Here is a 13275-nt window from a genome sequence, read left to right on the forward strand (position 1 = left end):
ATATATTAAGATGGGTGTCCACCTTAGAGATAATCACCCTATTTATAATGAAACCCTCATATTTAAAAATGTGATATGAATCATATCATTTAATAAAATATATAATTTATTGTTACTTCTGTAAATCTATATTAAAATATTATGGGATCTCCGTCAATGCTTTCAGAATCGTTACTTTTTTTTAATGATTTTGCTATATTTTTCAGATATATCTCTATATTAACATATTTTAATGACAGCATATTTATTGATCAAAATGAATTATTTTATTCATCAAAATAAACAGAAAATAGTTCAAGCTTTGCTAAAGTGATTGTTTTGAACAAGTATTAACTTAGACATTAATAAAAACATTATTTTAGCGAAGGTATTTGTATCAATACTATGTGCCTTTTGCCCCATGTGTGGGTTAAAAGCCCCCTCAACACCCCATACATTTGAAAGATTTTTTAATAAAATAAACCACTTTTATGATTTATTTTCACACAAAATCTGTTGCTCCATAAATGTTCAATACGAACAGATGTACACTCACCTAAAGGACTTTTAGGAACACACACTAATACTGTGTTTGACCGCCTTTCGCCTTCAGAACTGCCTTAATTCTACATGGCATTGATTCAACAAGGTGCTGAAAGCATTCTTTAGAAATGTTGGCCCATATTGATAGGAGAGCATCTTGCAGTTGATGGAGATTTGTGGGATGCACATCCAGGGCACGAAGCTCCCGTTCCACCACATCCCAAAGATGCTCTATTGGGTTGAGATCTGGTGACTGTGGGGCCATTTTAGTCCAGTGAACTCATTGTCATGTTCAAGAAACCAATTTGAAATGATTGGAGCTTTGTGACGGTGCATTATCCTGCTGGAAGTAGCCATCAGAGGACGGGGACATGGTGCTCATAAAGGGATGGACATGGTCAGAAACAATGCTCAGGTAGGCCGTGGCATTTAAACCATGCCCAATTGGCACTAAGGGGCCTAAAGTGTGCCAAGAAAACATCCCCCACACCATTACACCACCACCACCAGCCTGCACAGTGGTAACAAGGCATGATGGATCCATGTTCTCATTCTGTTTACGCCAAATTCTGACTCTACCATCTGAATGTCTAAACAGAAATCGAGACTCATCAGACCAGGCAACATTTTTCCAGTCTTCAACTGTCCAATTTTGGTGAGCTTGTGCAAATTGTCGCCTCTTTTTCCTATTTGTAGTGGAGATGAGTGGTACCCGGTGGGGTCTTCTGCTGTTGTAGCCCATCCGCCTCAAGGTTGTGTGTGTTGTGGCTTCACAAATGCTTTGCTGCAGACCTCGGTTGTAACGAGTGGTTATTTCAGTCAAAGTTGCTCTTCTATCAGCTTGAATCAGTCGGCCCATTCTCCTCTGACCTCTAGCATCAACAAGGCATTTTCGCCCACAGGACTGCCGCATACTGGATGTTTTTCCCTTTTCACACCATTCTTTGTAAACCCAAGAAATGGTTGTGTGTGAAAATCCCAGTAACTGAGCAGATTGTGAAATACTCACCAACAACCATGCCACACTCAAAATTGCTTAAATCCCCTTTCTTTCCCATTCCGACATTCAGTGTGGAGTTCAGGAGATTGTCTTGACCAGGACCACACCCCTACATGCATTGAAGCAACTGCCATGTGATTGGTTGATTAGATAATTGCATCAATGAGAAATTGAACAGGTGTTCCTAATAATCCTTTAGGTGAGTATTTTTTCTGTATATCATATATTATAGGAGTAGTGAAAAGCACATTTTTCTTAAAGTGTGCTAGTTGTCAGTTTCATGTCTCTCTCCACGCTCCCTTTTCCAGCCTAATTTCAGCTGAAATGGATAAAAGCGTCTGCAACATGATTAGATGTACAGAAAGTGTCTCACGTGAACATGGAAATACACTTGCAGGCAGAAGTTTGAGTCGGGCCGCAGGATGGCGTCTCTGGGCTGCGGGTCTTCTGTGCTGTCTAACACGGCTCGGGGAAAATATCTGTTCTCCTCGAAACCAAAGCTGTACCTCAGCGCTGAACAGAAAGATAACATCTCAGTGTGGACAACAGCTACATGCACTGCTAAAAATGATGCTCTTCTTCAGTATTTCTGTCTTGTTTTCCAGTACAAATATCTACAAATTAGGGTTGTCAATCGATTCAAATATTTAATCGCGATTAATTGCAGGATTGTCAAGAGTTAACTCGCGATTAATCGCAGCTTAATCGCACATTTTTATCAGTTCTAAATGTACCTTAAATTTATACGTTTCAAGTTTTTAATACTCTAATCAACATGGGTATGGACAAATATGCATGTATGTTTATTATTAGTGAAACCATACTCAACAGAGCATGAAGACTAGATATGTATCAAAGATGTTTTTAAAAGAACTTGTTCATGTCTCTTAAACCTAAGCTTAAAAATTCAGAATAAGCAATGATTTCTGTCATTTTAAAAATAGAAATAAAGGGCGTTTTTACACGGGCAGTTTAGTTCAGAACGGGGCACGGTTCGCATGAAAAATTGGTAATATGATGCTGTCATGTGGACCTTTAAACCATACCTGGAGGAGGTTGTGACGATTTTTTTTCTCGGACTTGGACTGCTGCACACACGTTAAACAGTTTTTCAGTTAATCAGAAAATAAAGGTAGCTTATGTAGGCTATAACGTCACTTGTTTCAGAATAGTAATGTCAAAGTTAACCCTTTTCTTTCCCCATTTCTGTTTGCTGCTGCATCCTTTACGTCTTTAGCTGCTCTCGATTTCTCCAACTACGGGCTAGGCCACGGATCAAACAGAAAATGCGTTAATCGCACGTTAATAAAATTTGTGCCGTTAAAATGAATATGCGTTAATGCATTATTAACGCGTTAATTTTGACAGCCCTACTACAAATACAAATAAACAAGTAAACACTGGTCATTTACATATAGGGGAGAGCGGGGCACAACCTAACGCTTTTTGACTTTCTCAGTTTGTGTAAATCCACTTGGGGTTCAGAGTTTTTATTGTTTCCCACATTAATTCCACACATGTCTAGTACAATTATGTGGTTTTGTTTCATTAATACAGTGTTTACTTTTTTCTTGATTTACCCCGAAAGAATGGAAGTGAAATGTGACAACATGCCCCATAGGTGGGGTACATTATAACATGACCAAATAACAGCTTAAAATGTTATCTGATATAATCAAAAAAATATACAAGACAAACTAAAATATTTTGTCAACAAAATACAATTATTAACTTTTTAAAATAAAATAATGGCATTTTTTAATCATTAAACATATACTCATTTTTGAGTTTGACTACAAACACATCGCTAAATACAGCTTTACAGCAGAGTTCAAAACATAATAATAATTAATAATTTCTGAACATTAACGCTCAGACATTATTCACTCTTTTCTCATGGTTTCTCAAAAGAATTCATAAAAGTATAGAATATAATAGCGTAGTTCTAATAGGGGCTCATGTGTTAACACACACCCCACATGCGCAACTATGATTTAAATCGCGGCTCGTGTCTTCTGCTGTTAGATCCGCATTAAAGAACATCTCAACTGTTAAATAACAGATATAAGATTACAATCATATCGGATTTGTCTTATTTTAAATAAACACAAAAAACAGAGATGAAAACTAAACTTAAGTAAGAAATTTACTTTTGCTATGGTTAAAAACATGTTCAGTGATATCTTCCAGAGATTTTTTTAATGTTGGCGCTATTTTGTCTCTAAATAATGTTGATATGGCAACTAGTAAATACACTAAGTTTCGTCATTCTGGCATGTGTGGAAAGGGTTAAAACTAACCCCGCGTTAGGTTGTGCCCCGCGCTCCCCTACTTCCGACATTGTAACAATGCAACGCAAGTTGAAAAATCGGCACTTTAATTTAAGAATGTTTCGATATTTGCACTGGGAAAAAAATTATAATTGGATCACGTTTGATAAAGAGGTGAATGACTCTCGGTTTAAGTGCATGCATGACCCTCCGGACCTGAGCTTATAAGTTCCAGATGGGAAACGAAAGGGAAGCCTGACACAGTTTATGATGGCTTCCACGGGCTTCTCTCTCTCTAAATGCCGGGATTAAAGTGTTTTCTCTCTGGCCGGAGGCTTTATGCATTAGGAAAAACTGCTCTAATATTTAGCAGTGACCTTTCTTGGTAACATCTGAAAGAGATTACACACAGGCACAGGATACTGGAAAGTACAACAAATGCGCTTTTATCATTCAGCCTTCTGATTGGTCAGTTATTTTCGGTGATGGACGTCTAGTTACATACCGACTGTCTTTGGATCCGTCATTGGTGTTCGTGCCGTGACGTTCAGGCAAACGGTGGCCAACATACACGACACATCTCGGCCTCCTCGGATGCAGTCTTTATTAAAAACATTGATTTTTGAAGGCTCAAAATGAATGCTGATCCCCACACGGACAACACTGCGAGACCTGTTCGAAAACACGCGAAGGTATAAAACTCTGTTATGTTTCAATCTTTGTTTCTCCTAATGTGAACGGTTCAAACTTACCAAAGCAGAACTGCAGCCCCTAAAGAGCCCACAGACAGATCTATGAGCTCATCTCCATTTACATCCATCATCCCATGCACACTGCGGCCGAAATAACGGAGACCTGGAGAGATGTCACCACCGGCTATTCTCTGAGATGGAGGGTGAGATACATTCATGATTAAAGCTACACTGTGTGATATTTTCCCCCATCTAGTGGTGAACTTGTATATGACCATCCAGTGAATATTAGTTTCTCTTCCTCTCAATTCCGATTTCGTTTTAACTCCTACGGTGGCCGATTTAGTCCAAGATTAACATGGCTTCCAGTTGGACCTCGTCCACATTCGACACGGTGCCATCGAGTGTTAAAACGCCAAAGGCGAAGCTTGAATTCACGGGTATGTCCCTCTTTGGCTAATGTACTTTCCAGATGGAGGGGCAACATGGCGACCCGCATTCGAACCCTCACCCGTATGTATTTTCAATGGAATATTATAAACTTACGAGAATACTTTATTACTTGAAAGAAGTAAATATACATTAATGAGCACATATATTTTTGAAAGAACTAAGTGTTTTTAGCTAAGAATAAACGAAAAAAATTACACAGTGTAGCTTTAAGACATAACCCAGGTAACAAAGAATGTTTTGCTAATGTTACCATTCATTTATTAAAACTGTGAACGTTCAAAAACGTCCATTTTAGAACTCGACAAACATTGTGGGAATATTACTTTTGAATGTTCATACCTGTTATTATATTTTTAATTTCGGCATTAGTGGAATGGCATTTAAAGGGGTCCTATTATGTCTCTGATGTCCCCAGAGTGTGTATGTGAAGTCTTAGCTCAAAATACCCCACAGATCATTTTTTACATCATGTTAAAATTGTCACTTTATGAGGGTGAGCAAAAATGCGCCGCTTTTGTGTGTGTCCCTTTAAATGCAAATGAGCTAGAAGAGGGCGGAGCTTCAAGAGCTCATGTTAGTAGCTCCGATTACCTCACGCAGACACACACTGAAAAGGTCAGAAACTGTTCAGCCTTTTATACTCAAACCGAAGTCGGACAATAATGGAGGGACTCAAGAAGAAGAGAAAACATGTAGAGTGAGACAGGACGTTTCTGAATGGATAGTGGATGAATTTAAGAGTTAACGATCTTCAAGTCATTGATAAGCAAGTTCTATCATGATAATCTATAAATTGCTTGTGTGGGAACTGTTGTAAGAGCCAGAGAATATATGCTACATTAACTGAAGTTAAAAAAGCGAAATCATAATCAGTTACTCTCAGCTGAGTCTTACCTGTTTGTATTTGGGTTGGATGCTTTTTTGTCGGCCGTAGAAGAGATAGATAGCTCCTTTGTGATTGTCCTCCAGTGGCGCACCCACTACTAGCTCACTGAAGCCGTCACCATTCAAGTCCGGAAGGGCGGACATTGCCCCACCAAAACGAGAATCTTGGGTCTGTTCTGATGGTCCAAGAGTCCCATTCGGTATAAAAGAGCCCTGTAGAATAAAGAGAGAGAGGGAGAGAAAACAATAAAATATTCATTAAAATGGTTCTGTTCAGAATGGAATGCTAGTTAATACTAGTATGTACATGACCACATAATGTTGTCATCTCACAAGTGGTATTTTTTTAAATAAAATAATTGGCCGATTTGACTTCTGGTTCATTCATCACACTGTTTACTATATATTTAGTTTATTTACCTAGTCTTACTTTGGAAATATTGTAGGTACAACATTCATACATTAACATACGCCTATATTTCACAGCACACAACACAAAATATAGGGGAGCGCGGGGCACGCATGTTTTAACCCTTTCCAAACATGCCAGAATGACGAAACTTAGTGTATTTACTAGTTGCCATATCAACATTATTTAGAGGAAAAAATAACGCAAAAATTTAAAAATCTCTGGAAGATATTACTGAACATGTATTTAACCATAGCAAAAGTAAATTTCTTACTTAAGTTTAGTTTTCATCTCTTGTGTTTATTTAAAATAAGACAAATCCGATGTTATTTTAATCTTATATCTGTTATTTAACAGTTGAGATCGTTCTTTAATGCGGATCTTACCATGTGTTTGTAGTCAAACTCAAAAATACTTATATGTTTAATGATTAAAAAATGCCATTATTTAAGTTAATAATTGTATTTTGTTGACAAAATATTTTAGTTTGTCTTGTATATTTTTTTGATTATATCAGGTCACATGTTAAGCTGTTATTTGGTCATGTTACATTGTGCCACCTATGGGGCATGTTGTCACATTTCACGTCCATTCTTTCGGGGTAAATCAAGAAAAAAGTATCTGTATTAATGAAACAAAACCACATAATTGTACTAGACATGTGTGCAATTAATGTGGGAAACAATAAATACTCTGAACCCCAAGTGGATTTTTTACACAAACTGTGAAAGTCAAAAAGCGTTAGGTTGTGCCCCGCTCTCCCCCCCCCCCCCCCCCTAATATATAATATAATATATGTCATGAACAAGTCATTAGTTGGCTAATACTGTTCACAAACCATATAAAACATGCTTTTTCATATGAAAAAAAAGACGTGTTATAATTCAGTGAAGGATTCGTTCGTTCACTGATTCAAACTCACTGATTTCTGACAGAGACGTTTGAACAACTCATTAAAGAACCGAGTCATAAGAGTCTTTTGTTTGTGAAACAGAGTGTGTACACTGGTCGCGCTGAATGTTTTTGAACCACTGAAATAACCGACTCGAAAGAGTAATTTGTTGGCTAATCGAATGAATCGTATTACAGTATGTTTGTTTTTACGTGCGACGTACGAGGGAGACTCAATACACAGTCTTTTTAACTCATCATATTCAATTCAGCCTATACAAGCTCACTACTCGGGTATCAAAAACATGCTGTGGTGCTAGATTTACCTTTAAGGTGCTTTAAACAAACGATGTTGATTCAATAACCCCTCTGAGTCTGATTTCAGTGAAGGATTAATGCACTGACTCGAACCAATCCGTGATTCATTAAAAGAACCGACTCAGAAGAGTCATTCGTTAGTGAATCAGACTACCGTCGGTGTAGGTTAAGATTCTCGATTCACAGGAATCGGTTCAATTTTCTAATATCAAGCAGTTCGCGCTATCTATTATATGTTTGTTTTTACGTTCAACTCGGGAGGGCAACTCAATACACGGTCTTTCTCACCTTATACTCGGTTCAACCTTCAAACTCAGCACTCAGGTAACTAAAAATATGTAATTTATTTTGCTGTGGCGCTGTATATTTATCGTGAGGTGCGTAAATAAGCGGTAAGTTACACCAACGGTGCACATAGTGCTTCTCCAAACATAACAGACTTTCTGAGCACCTTTGGGATAACATTATGATGTTGTGTGGTGTTGTCACCTGTGAGTCGATGGTGTAGATGTAGATTCGGCCTTTCTCCCACCCTCTGTAGAAGTACATGGGAGCTCCAACAAGTAAAATATCCGTCAATCCATCGTTATCCAGATCAATCGGTGCCAACTCACTTCCATAATACGACCCGATCTAAAGATTCACCAAAAACACACTCTGTCCGCATTTGATATCCACATTCATTAGGACATAGTGTATACTGTTCTGTGTGGTTGCTAGGGTGTTGCTAGGGTGTTCTGGATGGTTACTGTCCCAACTAAAGAGTCAACCCTCAAGTCTATGCAATGTAATGTCCTTCAATGTAAATTTGTGGGATTTTTTCACCCGTATTAAAATGAAGCTTGTTTCTGCAACAGAATAAAAAAAATAAAAAGGTAATTGCGACTTTTTATCTCGCAATTCTGACTTTATAACACGCAATTCTGACTTTATATCAAGCGATTCTGACTTTATATCACGCAATTCTGACTTTATACACACGCAATTCTGACTATATCTCACTATTCTGACTTTATATCACAATTCTGACTTTATAACACGCTATTCTGACTTTATATCACAATTCTGACTTTATAACACGCTATTCTGACTTTATATCACAATTCTGACTATATCATGAAATTCTGACTTTATATCACAATTCTGACTATATCACAATTCTGACTATATCATGAAATTCTGACTTTATATCACAATTCTGACTATATCACAATTCTGACTATATCATGAAATTCTGACTTTATATCACGCAATTCTGACTTTATATCACAATTCTGACTATATATCATGCAATTCTGACTATATCACAATTCTGACTATATCACAATTCTGACTTTATCATGAAATTCTGACTTTATATCACAATTCTGACTATATCACAATTCTGACTATATCATGAAATTCTGACTTTATATCACGCAATTCTGACTTTATATCACAATTCTGACTATATATCATGCAATTCTGACTTTATATCATGCAATTCTGACTATATCATGAAATTCTGACTTTATATCACAATTCTGACTATATCACAATTCTGACTATATCATGAAATTCTGACTTTATATCACGCAATTCTGACTTTATATCACAATTCTGACTATATATCATGCAATTCTGACTTTATATCATGCAATTCTGACTCTATATCATGCAATTCTGACTCTATATCATGCAATTCTGACTCTATATCATGCAATTCTGACTCTATAACATGCAATTCTAACTATATCATGAAATTCTGACTTTATATCACGCAATTCTGACTTTATATCACAATTCTGACTATATATCATGCAATTCTGACTCTATATCATGCAATTCTGACTCTATATCATGCAATTCTGACTCTATATCATGCAATTCTGACTATATCATGAAATTCTGACTTTATATCACAATTCTGACTATATCACAATTCTGACTATATCATGAAATTCTGACTTTATATCACGCAATTCTGACTTTATATCACAATTCTGACTATATATCATGCAATTCTGACTTTATATCATGCAATTCTGACTCTATATCATGCAATTCTGACTCTATATCATGCAATTCTGACTCTATATCATGCAATTCTGACTCTATAACATGCAATTCTAACTATATCATGAAATTCTGACTTTATATCACGCAATTCTGACTTTATATCACAATTCTGACTATATATCATGCAATTCTGACTCTATATCATGCAATTCTGACTCTATATCATGCAATTCTGACTCTATATCATGCAATTCTAACTATATCATGAAATTCTGACTTTATATCACAATTCTGACTATATCATGAAATTCTGACTTTATATCACGCAATTCTGACTCTATATCATGCAATTCGCAAAATAATTGCAAGATGTAAACACAATTGTGAGAGAAAAAGTTGCAATTATCTTTTAAAATGTTTTATTCTGCGGCGGAAACAAGCTTCCATAGTTTAATTATTCACTTGGTGAGAAATGAGAATCATAATTTTGATCACTTAGTCACAAGATTGATGATCATAGGAGCCACACAATGATGTGTTGTGATGGAAGAAGCAATGCATTTAACTTCAAATAGTTTGAAAATTGAATAAATTGCTTGTCAAGACGATTCACAGTTTTGATTTCTAAGTATTGCTGTATTTTATGCTCCACTTGCTCCAACCAGAGATTTGAATGCACCTGACATTGTAATGTATTTACAATAACATTTTAATTTACAAGTTATTTCACACCAACCAGAGACATTTTAAAGCGTATTTCAACAGCCTCACAATATATCTTTTCCATTGCAATAGTGTGTGGCAGACCTCGCTATTTCAACCCTGAAAGTTTCTGTCGACTTTACAAATGCCAGAAAACAGGAGACACTTTATCACATTCCCGTCTAAGTGCTTTCCCTAAAGGCTCACACACACACACACACACACACACACACACACACACACACACACACACACACACACACACACACACACACACACACACACACACACACACACACACACACACACACACACACACACACACACACACACGGTCTGGTGCATAACAGGTTGATAGCTAAATGAATGTTGTGGTCGGCGACCGGCAGTGTTTGAAACGGTAAGCGTTTATTGTGTGCATTCACTGCAGGCCATGCATACACACACACACACACACACACACACACACACACACACACACACACACACACACACACGTGCAGATGAGATTCACATGGGCCATAGAGACGCCTGCCCATCTGGAGCGGGTGACTGAGTCTAGACCTTCACACGCCGTCTCCTGTCCACACACATGGTCCGCATTAATCTACTGATGTGCCTCTCCAATCAAACGCCACCATTTCAGAGAGAGAAGGTATGATGGAAAAATGCAGACAGATGGATTAAGGAAGGAGTTAGGAGAAACGTTCTCCGTTCAGGCCAAGTAAACACTACTTTTGCATGCACTATTTCATGCAAATTGGTCCTATTATAGATTATTGACAAGACGGCACTATTTTCCTTGAGCAATTGACATCACACTATTACCATCTGTGGAAAGCATGTCGTAAATGGACTTTTGTTCTGATAATGGCAGTAGTTTATCAAAAGATGGAGGGCTATATTATAAATGGGCTATTTTTGCTCTGACTCTTGCACTCTCTTGCAATTTCATTGGTTGTTTTGTCCAATTCCGATAAAGAATATAATGATTAATTTTACAGCACAGCATGTTAAAAAGCAAAACGCATGATGCATATTCTTTATTCATGACTAGTGTTGTAGTACTCGAGACTGGTCTGGGTCTTGAGACTGGTTTTAACCCTCTGGGGTTCTTCATTTATGGGTCACACTCAGGATCTTCGGAGGGCGGGATTACGATAAAAAAAGATTTGAGTAAAATCAATGAAATATATTTTTGTTCAATAATATTTTTTCTTTTCTTTTTTGGTGTTTTGAGATAATTTTATGATTTGGAATTCATATTTATGCAATAATTATGACCCATTTTTTCCCATTGAATATAATATTTTATTTTATATATATATAATTTTTTTATTACAGTTTTTCTCAGTCGCTTTGGTACATTTCTCGAACCATCCTCGACATTTGCAAAACAGTAAGTGCATTTCTCAAAACAATTTGTACAAATAGCAAAACCCCATGGATAACCTGCAGAAGCCAGTCTCTTGCTCAAAATCCTTAGTTCATCTCTCAAAAGTAAATATCTGTGTCAATGAACATGTCAGTGCCATCAGAATGACCAGTCCTTGTGTCATTGTGTACAGATAAGGCAGTCAAATTGCTTAGTCATGTTGTCAATATAACTGTACTCTGGAGGGATGTTCTGATGTAAACTATGTCTAAAGTTTTGATGACAATTATTGTAAATTGTAAGTTACACCTCAGTGTATGTGGGAGTTTGATTGCAAGAAACTGGATAAGATTCACATATACGCTTTTACTGTTTGTACTGTAATTTGTTGACAGACCATGTCATTACGATACAGAAAGGAAAAGACAGCACTGCATAGCACAGAAAAGAAAAACAAAAACAAAAGTGGAAATGTGAACGTCTAACGGAAATGTATAGAAATATCCTTGACATATTATGACAACTTGTTCAACCATTTTGCATGTAAAGACTTATGCTATGAACTAAAGCCTAAATGTTGTGGGGGGGGGGGGGGACTATTCAACAGAGACCCATTATAATACATTCTGATCAACATGACATAAGCAGCTGATAATGCAGGAAACAGCAGAGAATTGGACATAATCATTTGCATGGATGTACACAAGCATTTGCAACTTGTTCAAAGAAATGAGAAACTGCTTTTTTGATGTGCACAAGTGACACAATGATGTGAGAATTGAACAGGTACTTTTGAGAATTTCAAATCTGATCTGAGAAATGTACCAAAGCGACTGAGAAAAACTGTAAAGCTGTATTTCATTTTAGAGTCAAGCCTAGGCCTCATGAAAGCAAATTTTTTTAATGAGATAGGTGCCATCCGGTGGACACATTGAGCATTTTTATCACGCAATAGCACATTTTTACCACTATAGTGGATCTTGCTTTTTATAAAAAAAAATTTAAATCGTAGCTTCATCGGAATGGTCCGAAACTTGGTGGGGGGCCTCCCGAAACTACTAGTGTCGCGGAGCGGGAGTGTTACGGATCCTCGGTGTTGCCATAGACAATAAATAAATTAATTTGGTAAATAAATATAAACAACATTTTTTTATACATCACACAACTATTTACAACACAACAGAGGTTGGTAAAATAGGCTTAGTATTGTTTTTGAGCCATATAAGCATAATAAATAAGGTTATGACTCTAAAAACGAATATCCTAACTCATATATTTTTTTTATATTGTTAAAGACCGTCAGTAATAAAATAAGAACAAATAATCAAATTATGAGCAAAAGCACAAATAAATACAGCAGAACAAACATATACAAATGAAATAAACAGTTATTTTCATGTAGGTCTAAACTAGATTGTCAGGTACAAAAATAGTAATCAAATGTAAAATATCACTGCACAGTCTGCATAAAATTATATGTCACTGCATAAAAATACAGATTAATCCTTATTAAAAGTTATTCAGTCAAGAGCAGTGAGTGATTTTTTTTTTCCGGCTTTCCGTGTGTTCACTGTTATACGGTAGGGGGCGCTGTAGCGCATTTCCTGCACGAGAACAAAATCTCCTGATCAAAACACTGCCAAAGAAGCAACGTGCGATATCATAAGCAGATGCATATGCAAAATAACGCGATCATCACCATTAAACAGCATATACATCACAACTGCCCAATGTTATTGAATGAAATGCCAACCCAGGAC

General features: G+C 36.7%; 1 protein-coding gene across 1 annotated transcript in view; it reads right to left on the reverse strand.

The window, feature by feature from the left end:
• The window catches only part of itga11b (integrin, alpha 11b), a gene marked incomplete at its 5' end in the record, with an annotated part of 65232 nt that overhangs the window by 20083 nt on the left and 31874 nt on the right, over window positions 1-13275 (reverse strand). Inside the window, 5 exons of the mRNA XM_079809540.1 lie at window positions 1896-2035; window positions 4298-4464; window positions 4545-4675; window positions 5832-6035; window positions 7930-8073. Coding sequence (XP_079665666.1) covers window positions 1896-2035; window positions 4298-4464; window positions 4545-4675; window positions 5832-6035; window positions 7930-8073 — 786 coding nt within the window. The remainder of the gene's footprint in view (window positions 1-1895; window positions 2036-4297; window positions 4465-4544; window positions 4676-5831; window positions 6036-7929; window positions 8074-13275) is intronic.

The sequence above is a fragment of the Gobio gobio genome (assembly GCF_949357685.1).
Source record: "Gobio gobio genome assembly, chromosome: 25".
Taxonomy (NCBI): Eukaryota; Metazoa; Chordata; class Actinopteri; order Cypriniformes; family Gobionidae; genus Gobio; species Gobio gobio.